The sequence below is a fragment of the Watersipora subatra genome, chromosome 3 (assembly GCF_963576615.1).
Source record: "Watersipora subatra chromosome 3, tzWatSuba1.1, whole genome shotgun sequence".
NCBI classification, from domain to species: domain Eukaryota; kingdom Metazoa; phylum Bryozoa; class Gymnolaemata; order Cheilostomatida; family Watersiporidae; genus Watersipora; species Watersipora subatra.
This window is the reverse complement of record NC_088710.1, coordinates 63,217,049-63,234,849: the sequence shown is the minus strand read 5'-3', so window position 1 is coordinate 63,234,849 and position 17,801 is coordinate 63,217,049. Positions and strand designations below refer to the sequence as shown.

Sequence of the window (17,801 nt, the reverse complement as noted above, 5' to 3'; positions counted from 1 at the left end):
TTTCCTCTTGTTCCTACATAAGATTTTCGTGAAGACGATCTATTCGAATTGGATTTTGATTTATTTGATAAATTCGAGTTCGACTCCTTGATAATTTTTTCAAATAGGTTATATTGTTTCTCAAATGAACTTGGAAAAAAGGGAGAAGATACAATTGAACTATCTTTAACACGAATATTTCTTTCAAGAAAATTTCGTAAGTTTTCAGGTTTAATCTCTCCGGTAGATCCTGTTATTTTCCCGGTTAAAGAATCATAATTTCCAGACTTTTCCAATTTTTCCAGAAGTTTTTTCGCTTTAGTTTGATCTTGTTTCGAACCGAAGTCTTCAACTATTGAAGAAATGGAATAAGATCTAGAAGAATTTGACGATGGTTCTTCTTCGTTTAACTTCGGTGGTAATAATGTGTCTTCTTGTTTTGGCGAATCTTTTAAAACTGTAGAGTCTTGAGACGAATTATCTTCGGGTAATTCAGGTGTATCTTTCTTTACAGTTTCTTTTGAATTTTGTGGAGCTGAAGGTGTTTGTGACATCATTGAAATCGATTTTCGAATAGTCGGAGACTGTTGAATTGGATAACTCCGAATTGAATTCATTTCATCTAAAAGTTTTTGAAGTTCAGCTGCATACAAATTAACTTTGTTATAGTCTAAAATAGTGTTATCGTTATTAATTTGACGCATCCTATCTCTGGTCTCCTTAACCTTACTTACTCTTGGATTTTCTAATGGATTAAAACGAAGTGACGAACTATAGCCATCATTGATAATTTTTGAATCCTGTTGACTTTTAAATTGGTTCCTTTTGTACTCATCTTCAGAAACCAAAAAAAATTTTTTTGTGTACTTAGGAAAGCTCATCTTCCTGCTGAATGATTAATACAAGTTGAGGGATGGCTTTATAATCCGTTTCAATAATCCTCTTCCGTTTTGCAAAATCTTTCGTTTATATTTAAGCGGTTTGTTTTCATCGATAATATTCATCAACTCCTTTTTATGTTGACTCAGAGAATGGTATTGATTTTTCGTTAAAGGTACATTCCCATATATAATATTTTTAACAATTTCAAGTAATGTTCTAATTACTTCTTCTTTCATATGAGGTAAAGCAGAACTTGCAAGTTCATCTGTAAGACTGTTCAGTATTTGCAGAATTACTCTGTTTTTTTTTCATTCTCTTAGAAAGTGGAGAATTATCCATGATAACTTAATTATCTTCTTTTTCGTGGTTTAAACAATCCTCCGAGCAATGGTTCAACTAATCCTGGGAGTATAGCACCAGCGATAGGACCTAGTAAAGCCGATAAAAACCCTCCTTTTTGCAAAAGTTGTTTCTTTTCCAAATTCGATGTTCTAGGACTAATCAGTCGAGCGATGTTCGTACTTTGTCGACTCAAAGCTTTATACTGAGCATCAGTTAGTCGTTCTTTTCTTTTAATGAGTAATTTCACACAATCAATAATTGCTAAAATTAAATCCGTTTTAGCATTTTTAATAATTGATTGTTGAGAAGAAATAGAATCTCCAACTAGAGATAATAAAGTTAGTAAATTTCGTTGAATTCTTTTTGTTTCAGCCATATCTATGTGATAATTTTAGTGATGTTATAGTAATCACTCAGAGGAAGATACAGAAGTAGTATGGTGATTATTTAAAGAGAACTTGGAATATATACTTGTTTTATTTAATTATGGAATACCAATCAAAATCGTTTGCTTAATTAGGCTTATAAATAATCATAGGCGTAGAGTCAACAGGAGGGAAATTTCCCATAATTCTCATTGTATCATCGGTTTCTTGTCGGAGGTCCAGTCTCATGAAGGAATATGGTGAAGATGTTGCATCTCGGTAGGATTCCTGAAAATATTTAACTTGTCCAGGAAAAACTTGTTTTCCTAAAAATGTGATTGATGTAGAATCCCTGGGGTTTTTTCCTATAAAAAAATAGTGACTATTCAACGAAATTGTTCTAAGTTTACCAAAGAATAAGTTTTGTGTAATAGTAAAAATACTAATATTTAGATGGTGACTTTCTCGAGTATACAAATTGTTAGCCATCTTGATATTTGATGATAATTCCTCCATTAGATCATCAATGATCATCCATCTATTTTCTCCATATTTGGGAAAAGTACTCGGATCTTTCAATCCTTCATGAAATTCCACTCCTTTCATATCCTCAAAAGCTTACTGCCATATTCCATAGCAATATATAATTTCGATTGGAGAAGGGGTAGATATTAATTGAGATTGTTCAATCAACCGTTTAACGAGTTGAGTTTTTCCTGATACTGTTGGTCCTGTTATCATAGATGTGAAAGGAGAATGTAACCTCACATCAATTGATTGTAGTCCGTCTTTCTCCATGTTTTGATAATTACTAACATTGAAGTTTTCATTTCAACTAATTATAATGATGAGGAGATGTTTCAAAAATCACACTTTCATTATTCATAAGATTTTGAAAAAATACTTCTACATAGTTCACAGTAGCATTCATCTTTTCTCCTGTAATCCGAATAAAAAAATATTCAATCAAAGATGAAGCTATAGTTATTGCAAGTAATATTAAAACCACTCCAAAAAATTGAAGCAAACTTTGTCGAAGCGGTTTTGATGTAGATTTAGTGATGTTATCAAAATGTTTATGTAATAATACAGCTTCTTCAACTAATCCATCTGTATTATCTTTTTCTTCTTCACAAGATTTGTAAACTTTAGAATTATCCTTATGAATAGTTTCCATAATTTTATATATTTTTATATTCCTTCTAGTTGAACGAAATTTTTCATAATGAATAAATCATTCGACTTTCCCCTTTCTTATTACTCATCTTTAAAGAGTTTTATAACGAAGGGAGACTTAACCGATTCCACGAATAGACACGCCCGAACTCGTCCAACATCAGCGTTCATTCAACCGAAACGACATAACACCGTTCACCCCACCGGTCGCCAACCCAACCCCAACCATTCGACGATCGATCGCTCAACTCGTTGACACCCGAACCCCAAACCCATCGCATCGAAACCCGAAACCCGAAACCATCGCCCTCTTCACGTCATCCTTCCCACAATTCCTTTCGACCAGCACCGCATCCTTCCCACAATTCCTCTCAAACTTCATAACCTTAGCTCCCAACACTCACACACCTACCCCCTCCCAAACTTTCCATCAGACAACACCATTCTCCGAGGTTCTCGGGCTAAAATGTACCCAAAATATCACTTTAAGTGCAAACGTGTGTAGATCTGCTCTCTACATACTACTTATATATAATACTCAATATTGAAACTAAGCATAAATACTAGACACAAATAAGTACTCGATACGAAGCATAGAAAATAAAAACAACTGTATTTCAGCTGCAAAATTTGGAGATTATGTAATTTGAATCATATACAATTGTAATGAAATTTAACATGCAAGTTTTAACACTTTGAAGTTGTGGCATAAAATTAGCCAGGGAGTTGTCATTCCATTTCATCTTATGCTCGAGAAAACTTATGCACTCCTGGGTTGCATAAAATTACAAAATTTTAATCTTTTGTGTTTGATCTTTTATTAGTGTAATTCCAAAGTTTTAAATTGAGTGAATTACTAATTTGTGAAATACTGAGGGCATTTCATACAGGTGTAGAAATTAAAAATGTCTGCTGGCAGGAGATTAGTTTCTAATAACATACTGGTTACACCGTCAATGTAACTTGTTAATATGATCTAGTTTCCTGTTTGTATATATTAGACCAGACTTCACTGTGTTAAATAGCGACCACAAATCTGTAAGCTACTGTAGTAGCAGAAGTCTGTCGAACACGGAAAGTAACTTACCGAACATGTTCACCCGTCTTGTATTCACTGATACAGATAGTGCACTTGTCGTCTGAGCTGCCCTCATCACTGTCACTAGCGACCCTCTGGCTGTATCGATGAGCGAACGTCGTACGATCGATCGTCTCCTGTGAGGCACCTATATTGCTGTCATTGGTCGTCTGGTGAGGGTGGGTTGGAGCGTGGTGAAAGGGCTGCTGGTGTTGAAGTTGGTAAACGTACAGAAAGCCCATCAGATGATTGTGAGTCTGACCTTGCTGAACTGGCTGGTAGACCTGAGGCTAAATTGATAAAATAGTGATATAAAAGGTGATTGTAGTTTGTGTTTTTGTGTTTTACATGACAGTTACAGGTTTTCAACTCATCTCATTTTACGTGATACGAAAAAAATACCATTGTTAACGGATTTAACATTCATCTACGTAATAACCATTCTTTTAGCAGAGAAAGGGATTTGAACTGCTATTGTATATATCAAATCATTTACATGATTTAAATGGCCACCTTTTTTGTTTTTATATTTTATGATTCTTGTACGACATAATTTGAAAATACTTTCTTTTTTCAATAAAATTATTGCCAATAAAGTAATATATAAATGGCGACCAGTGAATAAAATTAAATTCATGAGTAAACATACAATTGACACAGAGTAATATGGTCTAGCTAGGTAACTAACAAAAGAGAGAGGGTTGTACCGCTTACAGCATGGTTGATAATAATATGCGGCTGTCCAACATTGTAGTAGCCAATAGGAGGAGTGCTTTCAGCTGTGGAATTGTGGTTTGGATTGTTGATTACTGTCTGCCTCGGAGTGAAGGATGGCCTTGGAACTGAAGTCCTGGTCAAGATACTGGTAATCATAAAATTGTGACAAAGAAAGGGTAAAGTTGAAAAGCCATGTACCAAATAAGATTAAATTATTGAACTCGCTGCATACCAGGGCTCTGAAGTAAGTAAGTCAAAGACTCTGCAGGTGAGATTTCCACGTATCTATGCCGATTTTGCGAGGTCTGCAGAGTCTCTTCTCTGTATATTACACATTAAATTGTTGCAGAAGTAAGGCAAACACAGCTGGCAACATAATAAATACAGTCAAACATGGAAAACTCAAACTTCATGGGACCGAGCGAAAGTGTTTGAGTTATCAGAGTGTCCAAGTTATCAGAGCACTGTCACAAGTGCATCTATTTATCAGTAGATACATGTACATACACAAACTATGTATAAAGCAAAATCATATAGATTGCTCGCTGCAAGTTATAGGGCATCTCATGTAATGTTTCAAAAGTATTTATCAGATGATTAATATTTTTCTATCACTTAAGATTTGTTTGTTGTTTTAGGTGATGTACTGCCATGAGGTTTTCAGATTAAAATTGGCAAAACTGGATCGCCGTTAAAACACTCAGAAAAATAGATCCATCTTTCTTTTGAGCACTTTAACAGAGATAAATTTTGCCAATCTTAATCTTAAAACATCTTGACAGTCCGGTAACATCATAAATAGTATGTGCTGTCAGTACTATGTGAGTGAGCCTCTATAAAGAAAAGATAAAAACCCAATATGGAAACAGTCAGCCATTACAGTACCATGTATCTAGTTTTACTATTCTAACTTAGCACACCCAAACGCATGAAGGAAAACTACTTGGCTGTTAAACTCTAAACTAGATAGTCTGTGTGAAAAGATAAAATTATTTTATTCAAGTTATTCAAAAATAAACTAGAATAGTGAAACTTCAACTCACATCCATGAATAACATTGTGTAAAGGTATTTAGATTAGCCTGGCCCTCACCTTGTAGGTACACCTGCCCGGGTGTAGGAATGCTCAGTTTCACGTGGAGATCGATTATGAGGATGATCAGTATTTTCATGCCTCTGCCTCCTTGTATCAAGGCTATGCCATGATCTCTCGCTACTGTTTCTTGGACTCTCATCAGGTTCATATGTACCCTCGTGCTGGACAGGGTGGCATGGTCTGATGCACTCTCTCGGCGCGGGTAATGGTTCCTAAAAGTACATATTACTCCATTTCAACAAGTACGAAACTGTGAAGAGCAGTCAACTACAGTGACAGGAACTCTTGGAGTTGTGAAAGCTCACTAGTAAATACAGCGCATTAACAAGTAGACACACAGACGACAGTATAACAGATGGAAGTAGGCCTACATACTCTAGGTTGGGCAGCAAGAGAAGAGGGGTAGAGAGTAGTTACACGATAACTCTGATCAGCCAAGGTGTGAGTTTCAGTAGGTCTCCTGGCAGCATGTTGCTGCTACAATTACAGCCATTTTTTATGTCACTCAACCAGCTGAACGCAAAGACTAAAATGATGAAAAGGAGACATTTAAAAGACTTACCCATGTAGAAGAATGAGATATGGGAAATAGTTCAACAAGCCGTCTTTGTGTACTAAGACTGCGTCGTTGATTTTGTTCTCCACTTTCATAATGTGGTTCTGCAATAGACATATTAACGTACGGTGCATCGATATACACATATATGTCAGCATCCAGGCATCCATGGAAGCCATGTTGGTTAAAAGTACATTCTAATGCTAAAAAGCAAGAAAAAGTGTCTTCAAACTCAACAGCATGATAGTCAATGCTGGTATTTCATACAGTCATATAACTTATAGTATATATACACAGCTACTACACTGACTTACCTTCAGTGTTACCATAGTAACCATGGTGCAGAAAAGGAACATTCCTAGTAACTCGTCTAAAAAGGCGGTAGTAGGGAGGATGGAAACAAAATTACATGTACTCAGGAAACATTAGACTTGAGTAACTTCCAGGATGAGAAGCTGCAGACAAGACTGGATCATGATTGGGACTGAAGAACTGCGCTGGTTGAAAAGGGCCCTGACCACTGGCTAAATGGTGGCGAGTTTGTCTCTGCGTATCGTTCTGTTGCTGCCTACAATGACACATGTTTCAGCTTGTCAGATTGAGCAAACTCTCACTTGGTCTGCGAGGTGCCAACAGAAACCTTTAGGCTGACATCTCTAATAAATCAACACATTAGAAAAGAACACGCTATATACATGTTAATGTTGAAAATGGTAGCAGAAATCTTACATTCATGACAAGTTGATTCATGAACCTCATTGGTCAATAGTGGCTGACTCATATTCTCATTGGTGAATTGTTTTGTCAGAGAAACAGGTTGTGTAACTAAGTTGACTTAATTTACTAAAAGTTTTAATAAATTTTATCAAAAAGTATCAAAATTTATCTATCATTTGCCACTATTGTTGATGTTTGCGGGGATTTGATTGGTAAGATGTAACAAAATTAAAATCAACAAAACCTGATCAGGCTAAAACTCTTAAAAGGAAAACATGTGCCAAAAAACATCACTAGCTGCTATCGTTACTTTAGATAATATCAGCTGTTTTTTTCAAGTTGCAGAGTTAAGCATCTCTATTTTGTTTTGCTACTAATAATAGTCACAACAAGTTGAGTCAAACAACATACCCAGCAGCTTTACTCTGAGGCTCTGGCATGTGGTACCATGTTGAACTATTTATGAAACACCAGAGTGTCTCTCATGTGTGGATGACAAAGTGTCATTACTTGAAGTCAGCAGTCGTCCTAGAGTAGGCCCTGCTTGTTCAGGTCGTTGTCTAGCTGATGCAGAGACCTCAGGCAGGTGCTCTTGTGATGACTGAAAATACAATGAAATTTGCTAGAATACAGCACATAATGTCTACTAGATAAAACTCTAGAGCTATATACAGTGAGGTAGCCCTAGCTCTTCAATCTCCTAAGAAGATACAAACAGTGTGGCAGCCTTAGCTTCTATACAGCTCTTAATAAAATATTGATAGTTGAAATTGGTTAGAGCTATCACGTGTAATTAACTTTACACTCCTAATCTCTGTACATCTTGAAAAAACCATCAGAAACAGCAGATAAAGATACAAAGTTCAACACATATAAGCTCAATATCTGCTGACACAGACTCACCTCCATGTCGTCAAAATGTGTGGCCACCTATTCGTTTGATGTAGTCAAATCAACAAGCTAAGCATCACCAGCAGGCGTTCCGGTCAAAGCTATTTCGACAACTGAAGAAGACCTCCGTCTCCTCCTGCACATCACAGTATTTGGTATCAAAATATTCACCATGTCTTACTCTGATGTGTTGTAGGGGCAAAATATGTGGAAATGTAATAAAAAGCTCCAAATAGCTCAAAAACGAACAGTTAATCGCAGCCATCACAAAAACGCCATAGATTGGAATCCCTTTCCAAAACGGCTCAAATGGGATGTAGTTGAATACGATGCGCCTCTGTTTACACTTTCATGCAACCTCATTCATCGAAATGTTTTCACAAATATACTTCAGGCATTCAATAAAACCATGTCCATTGTCCTTAGGAATTTATTTCATCCTTATTGTAATGCTGTCACTTTGAGCACTGATATCTCAAAACCTACCGTACAAATTCTGACTAACTGAGAACTTCTTATATTTTCTTGGAACTTAAAGTTTATTAAGAGTTTTATTCTCACCTTTCCTGTTTTGATATAAGATTTTAGTTTTTAATTTATACCAATCAATAATTTATAGAGGTGCTTCAGATCAATAGGTGATGATATTTTGGTGGCATGATTGTTAGATAAGGGAAAACCTTTAAATGTATCATTTTAAACATAATTTATTAAAACGTTTTTGTCAACAGAAATTACAACCAACTTTGTGTGTTTCCGTGAATGGCTGTTTCAATCACTGTACAACCATTTGCTTTTAAATGTGTGAGGGTGGAAATACAATGTTCCCATTAACTAGTTATAAGAACTAAACTGCAACCGTACTCAATGACTAACTTATTTGTCTGAACGAAGCGGGCGACGACAATGCAAGGAAGGCTGCTAATCATACCGGTGTAGAACCTTTTCATTTTGAAATCGCAAGATGTAGATTTTTTGAAGATTACTTCATAATTTTAAACATTCTCAACCCCTGCATTCATTATCAAAGGAATGTGTTCAGATCTGAATGTGCTTTTTAAATTTCTAGGAATTCTAGCTATTCCATACTCAACCTTCATTTGATTGTACAAGTGCTATCTATATTTTACAACACAAAATTCTAAAAATATACACTATATATGCAAACATTATAAAATAAAGTTACAGGATATTATTGCAATGCTGTTTTTCTAACACTATGGCTGTGATAATACTTATTACAAACATTCAAACTCTACAATTTTCTAAATTGGAAAATGAGACAACAAAATTGGTGGAACCCGTGGAAATCCAATTATTATAGCACCTAATACTGGCTGAAAAACAACCACAATAAAACAGTTCACACAGTTCACTACCAAAAAATTTAATTCAATTAAATAATATTATACCAATATGTGTAAAAACTGAAATAAGACATATCAAGTTTATGTTATTTAAAAAGCGTCATGAACAGTGTCAGGGGTATTAACCAGAGATCCTTGCTCCCTCTGTTGTCGTCGCCTCAGTATCAACTCAACGCATCAGAATTGACAAGTGTACTAAGTAGAAGTCCCAGCTCCCTCTGGTATAGTCGCCTCAATATCAGCACGACACATCGGACACCTCTTGTTAGAATTAAGCCACCGATCGATACAGTCTCGATGGAAAAGATGAAAACAAGGTAGTCGTCTACAAGACCGTTGGGATAATTTATATATTTGTAGATCAATGTTCATTCTTAAAGAGAGACGATGTACATTATAATCAATGATTAATTAAAGATTATCAAAAATCTATGTTTCCTTGTACAAGGGTGTTTTATAATGAGCGGTGGCAAATCAGCAACTCATGGCTGTCCAATAAGACACAATCATCAATAGGCCTTTTAATGAAATTTGACCGTTACAAAGTTAATAAATTTGGGGAAAATTATTAACAAACAATCCTTTTTTTGTAATCCTATGTAATATATTTTAATAATTTGGTAAGTTGACACTTAAGTAGTGAGATATATCAGTTACATATACAGAGCTAGCTGATGAACCTTTTGCAGCAGGCAGTGCATTATTACCAGGCCATATTCTACATGTAGTTCAACGCTTTAGCAAAACTTTATATATAATGACTCAATATTGAAACTAAACATAAATACTAGACACAAATAAGTATTCGTTACTAAGCATGGAAAATAAAAACAACTGCATGTCAGCTGCAAATCTTTAAGATTATGTAATTTAAATAATATAAAATGATAATTAAAATTTTAATCTTTTGTGTTTAATCTTTTATTAGTGTAATTCGAAAGTTTTAAATTGAGTGAATTACTAATTTGTGAAATACTGAGGGCATTTCATACAGGTGTAGAAATTAAAAATGTCTGCTGGCAGGAGATTATTTTCTAATAACATACTGGTTACACCGTCAATGTAACTTGTTAATATGATCTAGTTTCCTGTTTGTATATATTAGACCAGACTTCACTGTGTTAAATAGCGACCACAAATCTGTAAGCTACTGTAGTAGCAGAAGTCTGTCGAACACGGAAAGTAGCTTACCGAACATGTTCACCCGTATTGTATTCACTGATACAGATAGTACACTTGTCGTCTGAGCTGCCCTCATCACTGTCACTAGCGACCCTCTGGCTGTATCGATGAGCGAACGTCGTACGATCGATCATCTCCTGTGAGGCACCTATATTGCTGTCATTGGTCATCTGGGGAGGGTGGGTTGGAGCGTGGTGAAAGGGTTGCTGGTGTTGAAGTTGGTAAACGTACAGAAAGCCCATCAGAGGATTTTGAGTCTGACCTTGCTGAACTGGCTGGTAGACCTGAGGCTAAATTGATAAAATAGTGATATAAAAGGTGATGGTGGTTTGTGTTTTTGTGTTTTACATGACAGTTACAGGTTTTCAACTCATCTCATTTACGTGATATGAACAGACTGTATAATACTTTTAAATATAAGTTTGAAAATACCATTGCTAGCGTCTTTAACAGTCATCTACGTAATAACCGTTCTTTTAGCAGAGAAAGGGATTTGAACTGCTATTGTATATATCAAACCATTTACATGATTTAAATGGCCAACTGTTGGCCTTTTTTCTTATTATATTTTATGATTCTCATACGACATAATTTGAAAATAATTTTTCTTTTCAATAAAAATATTGCCAATAAAGTAATATATAAATGGCGACCACAGAATAAAATTAAATTCATGGTTAAACATACAATTGCAACAGAGTAATATGGTCTAGCTAGGTAACTAACAAAAGAGAGAGGGTTGTACTGCTTACAGCATGGTTGATAATAATATGCGGCTGTCCAACATTGTAGTAGCCAATAGGAGGAGTGCTTTCAGCTGTGGAATTGTGGTTTGGATTGTCGAATACTGTCTGCCTCGGTGTGAAAGATGGTCTTGGAACTGAGGTCCTGTTCGAGATACTGTTAATCATGAAATTGTGACAATGAAAGGGTAAAGTTGGAAGGTCATGTACCAAATAAGATTAAATTATTGAACTCGCTACATACCAGGGCTCTGAATGATCAACATGGTTTTGGCTATAATTCAAAGACTCTGCAGGTAAGCTTTCCACGCATCTATGCTGATGTTGCGAGGTCTGTGGAGTCTCTCCTCTGTATATCACACATAAAAATTGTTGCAGAAGTAAGGCAAACGCAGCTGGTAACATAATAAATACAGTCAAACTCATAACATAATAAACTTCATGGGACCGAGCGAAAGTGTTTGAGTTATCTGTGTCCAAGTTATCAGAGCACTGTCACAAATGTATGTATTTAACAGAAGATACATGTACATATGCAAACTATGTATAAAGCAAACACATATAGATTTCTTGTTGCAAGTTACAGGGCCTCTCATGTGAAGTTTCAAAAGTATTCATCAGAAAGTATAGATATTTTTCTATCACTTGGGATTTGTTTGTTGCTTTAGATGATGTACTGCCATGAGGTTTTCAGATTAAACTTGGCAACACTGAATCGCCGTTGAAACACTCAGAAAAATAGATCCATATTTTTCTTTCGAGCATTTTAACAGAGATCAATTTTGCCTATTTTAATCTTAAAACGTTTTGGCCGTCACATCACTTAAAACTACAAACAAATCTAAGCTGATGGAAAAATATCTAAATTTTCGGATAATTTTTAAAACTTCACACTAGTAAACATTTTCGACCAATCCAAAAGTGCATGCTTTACAGCTGATCAGTTGTTTCATTTAAAAAACCTATCGGATGTAGTCTGTGAAAAAGTGTTTTACCTTTATATATCCGCACATAATCACTCTTACAATATGCATATTGCATGTTGTGTCGATCTTTATTAAATTTTTATCGCTAATACTTTTTAACGTTTTCAGTTTGGCCGTAACTTAGCCGACGTGTTAGCGAACCCTTTAATCAGGCTTTATACGGTTTCCTAATCGGTTCCATTATACGGTACAGGAGAAATATATGTACACTATATACATATAGGGAGCGCCTTACTCGCTAGGAAGGCAGAGTAGTCGTAGCTCCGCGACTAATGTAATATCCTTCAGACTATAACAAACTCTAAATTAGTTTGTTATAGTCTGAAATATATACTCTAAATTGTTCAAAACTCAATTTGGAAACAGTCAGCCATTACAGTACCATGTATCTAGTTTTACTACTCTAACTTAGCACACCCAAATGCATGAAGGAAAACTACTTGGTTGTTAAACTCTAAACTAGAGTCTGGGTGAAAAGATAAAACTATTTTATTCAAGTTATTCAAAAATAAACTCGAATAGTGAGTCTTCAACTCACATCCATGATTCACATCGTCTAAACATTTTTAGATTAGCCTAACCCTCACCTTGTAGGTACATCTACCCGGGTGTAGGAGTGCTCAGTTTCACGTGAAGATCCATTATGAGGATGATGAGGATTTTCATGCCTCTGCCTCCTTGTATCAAGGCTATGCCATGATCTCTCGCTACTGTTTCTTGGACTCTCATCAGGTTCATATGTACCCTCGCGCTGCACAGGGTGGCATGGTCTGATGCACTCTCTCGGCGCAGGTAATGGCTCCTAAAAGTACATATTACTCCATTTCAACATGTACGAAACTGTGAAGAGCAGTCAACTACAGTGACAGGAACTCTTGGAGTTGTGAAAGCTCACTAGTAAATACAGCGCATTAACAAGTAGAAACACAGACAACAGTATAACAGATGGAAGTAGGCCTACATACTCTAGGTAGGGCAGCATGAGAAGAGGAGTGGGGAGTAGTTATACGGTGACTCTGGTCATCCATGGTGTGAGTTTCAGTAGGTCTCCTGGCAGCATGTTGCTGCCACAATTAGAGCCATTTTCTATGTCACTTAACCAGTTGAAAGCAAAGACGAAAATGATGACAAGGAGACATTTAAAAAACTTACCCATGTGGAAGAATGAGACATGAGAAACTGTTCAGCAAGCCGTCTTTGTGTACCAGGACTGCGTCGTTGATTTTGTTCTCCATTCTCATAATGTGGTTCTGCAATAGACATATTAACGTATGGTGCATCGAGATATACCTATATTTCAGCATCCAGGCATTCATGGAAGCCATGTTGGTTAAAAGTACCTTCTAATAATAAATCTAATGCTAAAAAGTAAGTAAAAGTGTCCTTTAACTCAACAGCATGATAGTCAATGCTTGTATTTCATACAGTCATATACCTCATAGTGTATATACACAGTTACTACATTGACTTACCTTCAGTGTTACCATAGTAACCATGGTGCAGAAAAAGATCATTCCTAGTGACTCGTCTAAAAAGGCTGTAGTAGGGAGGATGGAAACTAAAATACATGTACTCAGGAAGCATTAGACTCGAGTAACTTCCAGGATGAGAAGCTGCAGACAAGACTGGATCATGATTGGGACTGAAGAACTGCGCTGGTTGAAAAGGGTCCTGACCACTGGCTAAATCGTGGTGGGTTTGTCCCTGTGTAGAGTCCTGTTGCTGCCTACAATGACACAGGTTTTAGCTTGTCAGATTGAGCAAACTCTCACTTGGTCTGCGAGGTGCCAACAGAAACCTTTAAGCCGACATCTCTAGGCAATCAACAAACTAGAACAGAACACACTTTATACATGTTGTTAAAAATGGTGGCAGAAATCCTACATCCATGACAAGTTGACTCAGGAACCTCATTGGTCAATGGTGGCTGAGGCATATTCTCATTGGTCTATTGTTTTGTCAAAGAAGCAGGTTGTTTAACTAACTTGACTTAATTTACTCAATTTTTTAGTAAATTTTATCAAAAAGTATCGAAATTTATCTATCATTTTCAGCTGTTGTTGCTGTTTGCGGTGATTTGAGTGTTAAAATGTAACAAGATTAAAGTCGAAAAAACCCGACCCGGCTAAAACTCTTAGGAGAAAAAGATGTGCCAAAATGACATCACTACTTGCTATCGTTACTATAGATCATATCGGCTATTGTGTTCAAGTTGCAGAGTTAAGCGTCTCTATTCTGTTTTGCTAGTATAGTCACAACGAGTTGAGTCAAACAACATACCCAGCAACGCTACTGTGAGGCTCTGGCATGTGGTACCACGTTGAACTATGAGAAACATCAGAGTGTCTCTCATGCATGGGTGATAAAGTGTCATTAGGTGAAGTCAGCGGTTGTCCTAGAGTGGACTCCGCTTGTTCAGGTCGCTGTCTAGCTGATGCAGGGACCTCAGGCAGGTGCTCTTGTGATGGCTGAAAATACAACGAGATTTGCTAGAATGCAGCACAATATGTCTACTAGATGAGATTCTAGAGTTATATACAGTAAGGTAGCCTTAGCTCTTCAATTTCTTAATAAAATAAAAGCAGTGAGGTAGCCTTAGCTCCTCCAGCTTTTAAAAAATATTGATAGTTGAAATTGGTTAGAACTATCACGAGTAATTAACTTTACACTCCTAATCTCTGTACATCATGACAAAACCATCAGAAACAGCAGATAAAGATACAAACTTCAGCACATACAACCTCAATATCTGCTCACACAGACTCACCTCCATGTCGTCAAAATGTGTGGCCATCTATTCGTTTGATGCAGTCAAATCAACAAGCTCTGCAACACCAGCGGGCGTTTCGATCAAATCTATTTCGACAACTGAAAAAGACCTCCGTCTCCTCCTGCAACCCAGAGTTAAGTGTTACAACCAAAATGCAACAGGGGCAATTTAGAACAATGCGTTGTATCTAATATGAGATCATAACCATACCAATACACACTCTGACATCAGCAGGGTAATTTTGTACTTAGCAAAACTCGACTGCAGTCACATTGTAGTCAGAATTAAGAGCTGAGCACAAATTTAGTCTCATAAACTCATGTCATGAACAATCTCTGTATTTACATCATATAACTACCAATGTCTAGACAATAGACAAAGTCTATCGACAATAGGTGCCAATAGACAATAGGAGAGAAAATTACTTGCAAACAAAAGAAGGATAAAACTTTAGCTATGTTTTAATCCTAATCAATTTAGAGAAGGGGGTCACACTTATGGTATTTAAAATGAGATAATTGAATTGAGAACGCCCATGAGACTTGTAAAAGTATTTTGGGTGTTTACACTGTTATCTTAATTTTAGCTGAATTGCTGTAAATATTTCATATTCTACCCACAGAATTGTCATTCTAGAAATGCTGTTTCCTGATATTTTTCCCAAATTCTCATCTGGTGTCTCTGCATACCACCTGACTGAGCACATGTGTCTCAAAAAGCAAGCAATGCATCAATAACATGCTTTTTATGAAAAAGTGTCATCTTTTTTCTTAAAAATGCTTAGGTCGATGATAAAATAATAATATTCTTACCGTGACTCCTGCCTGAAGGTGTGGTAAGTGTTTAGGACACTGTTTTATGATCCTTAGGTCAGTGATTCAAATCACACAAGAACCATTGGTTGTGTTACGTATTGCATTCAACCCCAATTGTTTCTGTGCCTCGGCCATGTCAGGTGGAACTACCTGGTGCGAGTAACATGTAGCCTAGTTCCTACACTCTTTCTAATGTACATAAATCACTCGTTTACAATGCCCTTTTTTTTGTCCAGCTCTCAGTATTCATAAGCTGATGACACTGTTTTTGTCTAAAGAAACAACGGCATCACCTCGCTTAAACGAGAGGTTGATTCTGATATCAATATAATTCATTGGTGGTGTACTACCGATCATATGAACATTAATATGCAAAAGTTACACTTTGTTGATCTGCCATTTAACAAATATGGATACTCCACTATATTTTTCAATTTACATGTGGAGGGATAACATTCAGTAACGAAAGAGATCAACTGAACTATTCGGCTTCATCATAAGTGATACATCTTACGCGGTCCAAACACATTGATCATGTTTGCATGTAGCTTTGATCAAATACGTTTCTTTTAAAGCACTGCAGATATTTTTTAAACAAAAAAACAGTACTGTTGCTTTATTTTATTATTGGTCAACCGATCTTATCATTGGTGTTGATATATGTTTCTCTTTCTCACCATAAAGTTCTGTGTAAACTATGCCCAGAATACTTACATTCATCCTTCCACATATGACCAACATCGTTTCCTGTTTTGTTACACTAACATTCTACATCCAACATATGTCTCAGCTTATGATATCGCTGTTCCTACAACCTTCCCGTCACTGATCCGATACTTCTGTATTAGTATTGGATTATCAATGCACTTAATAACTTCTGACTTCTGTCTTTTCATTTTACTGACTTTTTGTATTGTAATGAAAACATCATTTAGTTGATGATTATTAACGCTAATAAAAAGATATACATAATTACATACATGAGCATACCGGGTTATATAAACATGAACATATACTCTTTGAATAAACATACTTGCAAGGTTCACAACACTGATTCATGTTATTGATATACAGCATTGTAAAATTATTCATCACTGTTATGGTAGGTGTGACCTCTCTTCAGCTTTTTAACATTTATATTATTTACGCATAAGTCTCTGAGAGTTCACATCTCGTTTTTGTGTCTCCTCGACATCATAAAACTCTTAATCAATCAATCTATGATTATGATCAGTAAATCACGTGCAGTATCAATTATTTTTCCATATGGTTTGTTCAAACAATTAATGTTTCTCCTAACTGGCATGATAAAAACATAAACATGTGAAAGTTGACATATTAATATGCTAACCATATTAACATCTGAACTAATGATAAAACACACATTAAGACACAGAAGAACAGCTACTGAACCAGCGTGAAGGATGACCACAGGTGTGCTAAAGAGACGGGTTATAAGAGACAAACTAAAATAAGAGATGTAAATCTGAAAGTTATGAATGCAGAGCAAGATGATTCAGAGCAGAAGTGGAAAATGTTGAAAGTTTGAAAGCGGAATAGGAAACACGAAACGTGATATAATATGTATGATGAGCACCTGTGACAACTTTTCAAGTAAACAAACAAAGAGAAACAAGTATTGCTAATGTGCTACACCAACCAACCAAGTGTATGACATGTACTAGCCGACCTCATAAGTACATGTACTGGGGAGATGAAGAACCAATATATAGTGATTGCCAATATAGCGGTAAAAAGTTAGAACTATCCTCAACTAAAAAAGTGCTGCTTTTTATGGTCACTTCCAAGTTGAACAAAAATCATCACTGCCTACTGTATATTCGCTGATTGCTAATAAGCCTTTATATATTTCATCCTGAATTTTTTCTGTATGTAACAACCTTTGCAATATCGTGTTGTGTAATTTATAAAAATGAATTGAAATTTGGTGATGCAATGGAAAACCAGCTTAGGAAACGATTTTATGTCTATTGTTTACAATATACAAACAGGGTTAAAAAATTAACATAACTTTCCAACATTTTCAAATTTGACATAAAAACCAGCATCTGAAGAAATTTAACTCATGATAATTTTTTTCAGATTAAACAAAAATCGGAAGGTAAAACTTCATTGTTTC

General features: G+C 35.9%; 1 protein-coding gene across 1 annotated transcript; it reads right to left on the bottom strand.

Annotated features, from left to right (window-relative positions):
* Positions 1-7,867: 7,867 nt before the first annotated feature.
* On the bottom strand, positions 7,868-14,849 carry LOC137390857 (E3 ubiquitin-protein ligase Arkadia-like). The gene is made up of 9 exons (XM_068077174.1): positions 14,844-14,849; positions 14,357-14,544; positions 13,549-13,802; positions 13,229-13,326; positions 13,042-13,140; positions 12,664-12,878; positions 11,100-11,235; positions 10,357-10,637; positions 7,868-7,934 (listed from the first exon to the last, which is right to left on the bottom strand). The coding sequence occupies exons 1-9, from the start codon at positions 14,847-14,849 to the stop codon at positions 7,868-7,870; spliced, it is 1,344 nt and encodes a 447-aa protein (XP_067933275.1).
* Between the last annotated feature and the right edge of the window lie 2,952 nt (positions 14,850-17,801).

What these genes read in the sequence shown, in the direction of transcription:
- LOC137390857 (XM_068077174.1), bottom strand. An exon ending in TTACTATGGTAACACTGAAG is followed by an intron (nt 13,327 to 13,548) that starts GTAAGTCAATGT and finishes TGTCTATTGCAG; the next exon opens with AACCACATTATGAGAATGGA. An exon ending in ATATTATTATCAACCATGCT is followed by an intron (nt 10,638 to 11,099) that starts GTAAGCAGTACA and finishes TTATCAATTTAG; the next exon opens with CCTCAGGTCTACCAGCCAGT.